A 7,773-nucleotide genomic window follows, 5' to 3' on the forward strand; every position below is an offset into this window, starting at 1 on the left:
TTTTTTGGTCAAAAATTGGTCAAAAAATCGCAAAAATAAGCATTTTGTTGTACTGTACACCAAAAGTGTTCTTAAATTTATATGGGGGCATTATCAAGGCACATCTCTGTCAAATTTCAGCTCATTTGGTTGTAATACCAGGGTACAGGGGCCAAAAGTGTCCTTTTTTGGTCAAAAATTGGTCAAAAAATCGCAAAAATAAGCATTTTGTTGTACTGTACACCAAAACTGATATTGAATCTATATGGGGGACTTATCAAGGCACATCTGTGCCAAATTTCAGCTCATTCGGTTATAATACCAGGGTACAGGGGGCCCAAATATACAGTTTTGGTCTTAAGATGACCAAAAAACCTTAATAAAATCATTTAAGAGACAGATATGGAAAAAATGAAAAAAACGCCCGAGGGTATTGGCCCACTCTACCCTTGTGCCAAATTTCAAGTCATTCGGTTGAGGAACAACGGAGATACCGTGTTCTGAAGATTTGACAGGAGAAAGAAACATTACGAATACAATATATTTCACCATACCTATGGTATGGCTGAAATATAATAAAAAAACACCACCAAGAGATGTGGTACCCTGACAATTGTGTTTTTAATGTTCAACAAAGAAGTTTAAACGCTACATAAATCGACGCAGGCTGAAGCAGCACACATCGCTTAACATGCGGCAAACAAAAGCATTCATAATCCATTAACCACGTGTCTCACAGATTCAAAATCATATGTCCATAGTTAGTGGTGAGTACCTAAACTCATATTCAGGTTCAGGTCCGGATTCAGGTCCAGCAGTTCAGGTCCATCATTGCATATTATGTGCACTATAATTTTTTTGAGGAGGAGGAGGGGGGATGGTGCATATAAAATTGCATGTTAGCATGAATTGAAATGCAATGTGAAAAATACACGCAAATTATATACAGCCAGAGTACAATGTGACATGTTTTTGGTCTTTTACCAGTGCAAATTTCACTGTCTATGGAAGGTTTTAGATGGTTTAGAACAATAAAAGGGAACATAAGTGACAGATAGCTTTTTGCAAGTCCGGACTTGGCTCCGGACATTTAGGTTTCTTTTGGACTTGGACTTAAACATTTTTAGGTCCAATTCCAAGTCCGGGCTTTAGGTACGCACCACTATCCATAGTTCAACTCCCATGTATATTGCATTGTACCTGTTACAATTGTCGTGCAATAAAGTACTAAGTTCTATGAAACCACTTTTGCAAACAATCGGACGAGGAATCGAGGATATTTACAAACTTGAGTGTCGTTTACATGTATGTACATGTATTTTACGTCTTAACAGTGTCAGAACGAATCCGAATCATGTGGCAAAGAAACATCCGCAGAACATCGAATGCAAAATTAAGGGCATGCTATTTGTTTCTATCCTCACGGTAGAGATGCAACCAGATAAATTCGCCCTGATAGACAGCCAGAAAGACGTTTCAATATCTGTAAATTATTGCCCCATCCTTGAAGAGACTCGGGAGCTATATTACGGCTGGATACCAGGCTATCCACATTCACAAAGTTTCACGGCTGCCATAGCTGATCATAGCTTGCTGACTGTAACTTTTACTGCATTACATGAAGTATTTACTGTGTGGCGCTTTTGATAAGAACACCATAAGCAGCTTTTTTTGAGGGGTATTAGATTCTGTCTAGTGGGTTTAATCATGTTTCACACAAGAAATCCATACGCTTGCAATTTATCTAAGTAAAACTAGATGGCTTGAAAATAACGGTACATTGCAGGTAACGTTACTGCATGCATTTTTGGAGTAGGTAGACTTGAATATACTGTAGTCCCAAAGAATATCCCTAAAACTTTATAATGGAATAGCCCGAAGAGTGCACAGAAGATCCAAGATGGCGACAGTTGAAAATGACCCCGTTTCGCAAGCGATTTGGCAACTAAAAAGAGGCACAAACAACGTTGTCTACAGTTCTCTGGTCAAGATTCGGACGGAATGTATAAAAAGGGAAGGCGGGGTGTCCAAATTCCGTGAATTGGGAGGGATTCAGGCGTTAATTTTGCAAATTCAAAGGCCTAACCCGAAGATCGCTGACGTAGCTCTCAGCATCCTGGCCAACTGTTGTATGGAGGGGGAGACGAGGCGTGAGGTATCTATATCTTCATATAATAAGCAATTATATGCCTCAAATTGTAAAATACGACGTGAATCATATGTTACATATGACTAAAATTGTGTTCCTTTATTTGAAGGTACGAAAAACAAGAGGACTGTCACCATTAGGTAAGTGTATATTTTTTAAACACCCCATATTGTGAATCGAACCTTCCTATGCCAAATATGTCTAGTAGCCATGTCCTTATTTAGACTGGCAAATTTTAATACATGCATTTAGTTAGGTTGTACCACGTTTTGCGGGGGTTTCCAGGTTATCAGTATGAATGACAGGTGCTCTGTGCTTTAAGCGTTTCTTTGACAAACTTCTTTAGGTTACATTTATGGTCTGAGGGGAAAATTATGAGAAGCAACTGAACAACATACTGGAAATGCAGTTATCTTTGCAAAGATTTAATTTCGTGGAAGGGAGAAAATGGAGTGTCAAAGTTCAAAGTACAATACTGTAAATGCATTTAATTTCGTGGTAGCAGGGAAAAATGACTGTTCGCTGTGGTTTTAAGTTTGCAGTAGCACCATGCACTACATTCTCTTACTACCATGGAAAAATGTTTGCGGTGGTTTTAAGTTCGCGGTGAAGGGGCCACCGCGAAAACCGTGAACATTAAACCATCGCGAATGTTTCTGCATTTACAGTAATGCGGCAGGGCTACAGTCACATACATGTACTGTAACGTTATATAGTAACAGTATAGTATTGGAAACACCAGTGGTTTTAAAAGCGTCATCGACAAAAACATGAACGTAAAACATGAAATGATTAATCATTGATGAGATGTTAGGTTGGAAGATCGTAATGTCTTCTGACAAACGATCTAAGAATCCACCTGAATCTTTGTCAGAAATAAAACAGGCAGTCAGAAAACGTTATGATCTACATTTTGTGACATCTGCTTGGAGATAAGTCTTTTCAGCCCTTCAGATTTACATAATTTCACTTTTTTTTCTTTTCGCAGTGAACCTTCTGAAAGTGTTAAAATCCGACAGCCTGCTGAACCGTGCATCCCGAGCCATCGCCAACCTTGCTCTCGACGTCACCAACGCGCAGGTCATCCACAGTCTCAAGGGAGTCCCTGCTCTCATCGACGTCCTCAACAACACGGAAAGTAGCGAGTGCCGCCAGAGCGTAGTCCGTGCCGTCCGGAACCTCGCGGATACGGAGGAGCACAGAGACGAGGTGATTCGCTGCGAGGGTCTCCAGGCCGTGGTGGAACTGCTCAAGCTAGACGACGTCCCGCTTGTTACCCAAGCCGTGCGGACAGTCACCCAACTGACCAAGAACTGCACGTTTGAGTGTGCGCGGCAGGTCTCGGAGGGAACGGGGATATCGTCACTAGTCGAACTGGCCTCGCACGTCAAACCAGTCATAAAAAAGGAAGCCCTTCTCTCGCTCGTTAACCTGACCTCACATGGCAGCATTAGGCCCGATATCGGAAACGCAGGCGGGATACAAGTCTTCGTAAGAGAGATAAAGGCTAGTCAGGACATCTCTAATGTTTTACCGTTGGTAAATGCTTTATGTTTGTGCTGCAGGGAGGCTATCAACAGGCTCAGGGTTAGAGAACTCAAAGGACTTGAACTTCTAGTTTCTCTGTTGAAGTCTCCGTCTTGTAAAGATGTCCATGAGAGACTTGTGGGGACTTTCCTGTGCTTTTTCTATGACGAGCCCAGCTTGGAGGTGCTACGGGGCGAGGGACTTATTCCTCTGTTAATGGCCAAACTACTGGACAGTGTTAGCGTCTCATCCACAGACGAAGATTTGAGAGACAGCGGAAAGTCTGCCCCCTCTTCGGCTTGGTTTTCTGCCTCATGCGACTTCCCGACGGAGTTTAACCGATTCCCCGATCCGTTAACCCCGTCTAACAAGGCCTCCAGTTTTGTCAGCATGCAGACGTGGCTGCAGCAGCAGCCGGAGTATTCCTCCGAGCTCGGGCAGCTCAGTCCGGGAAGCGCCAGCCCGCAGTGGTCACCGGCAAGCAGTACCGTGTCCTGCTCGGACTCAAGCGACGGGAACGAGGAACCCGCGCCGCGAGTCTTCAGCCCCCAGATACACTGGACAGAGGAAGATGAGACACTACCGGAAAGAGAGGAAGACGAGAGCGAGAGCAACTCTGAAGGTGTTGAGGATGCAGCACAGTTAGAGCCGTCAACATCCGTAGATACCAGCATGCAAGAACCTCCTTGCTCACCCGTGTCTGTGTCAGAGGACGGACCAGAATCAACAACATTTCACCCCATAAGAACAGATGCTTGCTCCGATTACTCCCCATCTAGTCCTCCTAGGAAGCGGCGACGCCCAAGCTCTAGCCCGGGTCCCAGGCTTCAGCCAGGCAGTAGAAGTCCGCAGGCTAGCGGCAGCCCCCCTGCACGGGAATTCAGAAGAGATGAAACCACTGAAAGCGTAACGGGGGACGTTGTGCCAGGCAGCCCCGTAGGACTGATTCCCTTAACAACAGACCACATGATGAATCCGTCCTCTCTATCCTGTGCCCCCCTGGTGATCAGAGTGGAAGAGCCCAAAGACATGGAGCACAACATCCTTCTCCTCCTCTCTAGGTACTCCCAGATGGTAGATCCCAGCGGTTGCCTGGTTACCAAACAGTGTGTGAATGGACTGGTAGACTACATTCACTCGGCCCCGCACCCAAACCCCCGCTGCACACGCATCCTCAACCGCCTCACCTGTAATCCCAACTGTTTCGAAGCCTTCATCACAGCCCACGCCCTGCATAAAATACACAACACACTCATGGCAACATCAACCCACACACATCATAGTGATCAGAGTGTTACGGTAGCTGAGGACACCAGCGGAGAAACAGTTTGTAAAGACAACACGATTGTTGAAGACAAGGAAGACCAAGATATGAACGAGCCAAGTTCTGTGTGCAGTACACCAAGGAAACAGAAGACGGAGGATAGCACTGGAGACGGAAGATCGGAGAGTCAGTACGGTGTCGGGTTGTCTCTACTCAGGAACCTGAGCGTTCAGGCGGAGTCGTCATACGGCAATGGGATCCTGACGCATCTCCTATCCACTGTCACAGATGTGGAGAGGACTGCGTGTGCTCTGGCACTGCCCTATCTCTGCAGGTATGTAAGATACAACTTTTTTCCTGTTCCTGAATAAAAGAAGAAACCGATAAAATCTGTACAAGTATCCAACAGGAAAGTGCTGTAAATGCAGAAACTTTTGCGGTGGTTTAATGTTCGCGGTTTTCGCTGTGGCCGCTTCGCCGCAAACTTAAAACCACCACGAACATTTTTTCATGGCAGTAAGAGACTACAGGACATGGTGCTACCGTGAGATTAAAACCCCCGCGAAAAGTCCTTTTCCCAGCTACTGCAAAATTACATCCCCGCAAACTTAAATGCATTTACAGTAACAAGATGAATTGCGAATTCTTCCTATTTAGATGTTTGGCTACCAAGCATTTCCAGTTAAGCAGCAGTTTATCAGATGTGCAGAATTCTTTCTGTGTTTTTAGTTGTGAGATTTTTACTTCACACAATTGGTCAAAACCCCGACCAATATAAGTTTTTTTTTTTCTCAGTCACAGAATTTTTTTTCCCTACCTTTTCAGGAGCAGAGCACTGAGAACAAAGATGCTGATTGAAGAGAGAGGACTTCAGCGTCTTGTAGACATTGTTCAGAACAGCAAAGATGAGCTGCTGTCCCTCGCAGTGGACAGTGTTGTCATGGTAATGTCAGGATGGGACAAAAGGGACCAAGACAACTCAGATATAGAGGCAGAAGGATCTGACTTGAAGGAAGACTCTACCACAGACATTGAGACGTTGGGAAGTACAAGTGAAGTGACCAAAGCAGTGGAATCTGTACACATACAAACAGGTACGCCTGAGTGTAGATATGAAACACTGTCGGACCGACATGACGTCGTTTTCAGACTGGAAGACAAGTCTGCTGTCTCGGGATGCAGACGAGTCATAGCGGAGAAATCCGCGGTCTTTGCCGCCATGTTGGAAGGGCATTACTCCGAGTCGGCCCAGAGCGAGGTCAACATCACGGGCGTTTCTCATGATGCGTTTTTGTATCTCGTACACTTTATACATGGATGTAGGCATAATGACTGTACTGCAATGACAACGATTTGTATTAAGGAGGGGGATAGTGTAGAGACTAGCCAGCCAGAACAGCCAGTAGGACTGGAGATTTTGGCTGTGGCTAATAAGTACCTTCTGCCAACGCTGCAGGACAGTATGGCGGATGTGATGTTACAGCAAACGTTGTACATATCACCTGGAAGCGTGTTGAAACTGTACTTGTACGCGGTGCACCACAGGTGCGAAAGGCTCGTAGAACACTGCGTCCGTTTCCTCACGTGCGGGAAGATGTCGAGAGAGGAGAGAGTGAAGTGTTTCAGGGACTTAGCTGACTGTGGAGAAGAGAAACCTGCATTTCACAAACTTGAAGAAATTCTCAAGGCTTACGTGTGATCAAGATGCGTTAATATGGTTATAGGGCGAAGACATGGAGAAGGGCTGACACCTTAGTTAGTCCTTAAAAGATCAGCGAATTTTTGTTCAAAAGGTTATGGTTCAATTGACTCAGAGTGGAGAAATTGAAATGTTTTTAGACTCTTTAATTCCCATGAAGGTTTATCTTGACAGAAACTATTGATGGATGTAGTTTCTACGATTTTTTTTTTGTGAGCAGCTGATTAAAAGTACGAATCCAACCAAATGACATCCCAGTGGTTCTAAATATTCTATCTACTTTTGTGTCTCGTGAATTAGAGCTAAATGTGCAGTAAGGAATATCATGCTTCAACAACCTCTTCTCCTTTTACCCTGGTTCCTTCAGTTCAGGATTTTCATACATCATCAGTGATACTTCTAAGTTACAGTAATTATTGAATTTTGTTTGACTCCTTGACCACAAACTTAAAACCACCAGTTTCCATTTCTTACAGTATATTTGATCCAAGCATGATCAATGCCCTGACTTTTAACCCTTTTGCTGCTGTGGTTGCCTTTTGTCACCATATTTATATTGTTTACAGGGTTAAGATGGTATCTCACTGCACTTGGGGCACTGTGGGGTTCGTAGATTACTCAGCGAATTTCAGAGATGAACAAATTCTCTTACGTTATGTGTATTTTGTTGTTTTCTTAGTCATACTTTTACGTATTATGCAATTATCTAAATTATAAAAAAAAGTGGTGAAAATAACACAATAGTCCCGCAGTGAACGAACCCCACAGTGCAGCACCGGTGCCCCAAGTGCAGGGAGATACAAACAAAATGTACCACCTTTAGGTAACAGGTTTTAAAAAGCCATTTTGAGAATCGTTCTGACCCAAAGATGATGGTCTAATGCTTCTTGAAACTAGAAATTAACTAATAGTTGCACATGGAATCAAAGGCCCAACAAAATTGTCTGAAAATGTAACAGAACTGGATTTAATGAAAGGGATTTGATCGGAGTGGAGGATAATTGAACGAGTGAATACGACAGTCGGAATTCTCGCAGGCGTACAGTACATGTAATTCATGTCATCATAAACACAATACAAAGTGAAATTTCCCTTACTCAAGTATCCATAGAATTTCATTAGCAGATACATGTTCTTTTGGATGACGAATAACTA

The 7,773-nt window shown here is 43.7% G+C and overlaps 2 protein-coding genes across 3 annotated transcripts in view; one reads left to right on the top strand and one right to left on the bottom strand.

Moving 5' to 3' along the window:
* Nucleotides 1–7,773, bottom strand: part of LOC118426514 (coiled-coil domain-containing protein 157-like) — a 1,184,186-nt gene that overhangs the window by 464,794 nt on the left and 711,619 nt on the right. The gene's annotated exons all lie outside the window — the stretch shown is intronic.
* Nucleotides 1,839–6,866, top strand: LOC118426512 (armadillo repeat-containing protein 5-like). Its single transcript, XM_035835964.1, has 4 exons — nucleotides 1,839–2,134; nucleotides 2,238–2,268; nucleotides 3,117–5,253; nucleotides 5,745–6,866. The coding sequence occupies exons 1-4, from the start codon at nucleotides 1,880–1,882 to the stop codon at nucleotides 6,616–6,618; spliced, it is 3,297 nt and encodes a 1,098-aa protein (XP_035691857.1). The 5' UTR covers nucleotides 1,839–1,879; the 3' UTR covers nucleotides 6,619–6,866.

Source organism: Branchiostoma floridae, chromosome 11 (assembly GCF_000003815.2).
Source record: "Branchiostoma floridae strain S238N-H82 chromosome 11, Bfl_VNyyK, whole genome shotgun sequence".
Lineage (NCBI taxonomy): Eukaryota > Metazoa > Chordata > Leptocardii > Amphioxiformes > Branchiostomatidae > Branchiostoma > Branchiostoma floridae.

Bases quoted from the DNA above. Each gene is read 5' to 3' on its own strand.
- LOC118426512 (XM_035835964.1), top strand. From the start codon at position 1,880: ATGGCGACAGTTGAAAATGACCCCGTTTCGCAAGCGATTTGGCAACTA. The intron at 2,135-2,237 runs GTATCTATATCT...CTTTATTTGAAG, and splicing joins AGGGGGAGACGAGGCGTGAG to GTACGAAAAACAAGAGGACT. The intron at 2,269-3,116 runs GTAAGTGTATAT...TTCTTTTCGCAG, and splicing joins AAGAGGACTGTCACCATTAG to TGAACCTTCTGAAAGTGTTA.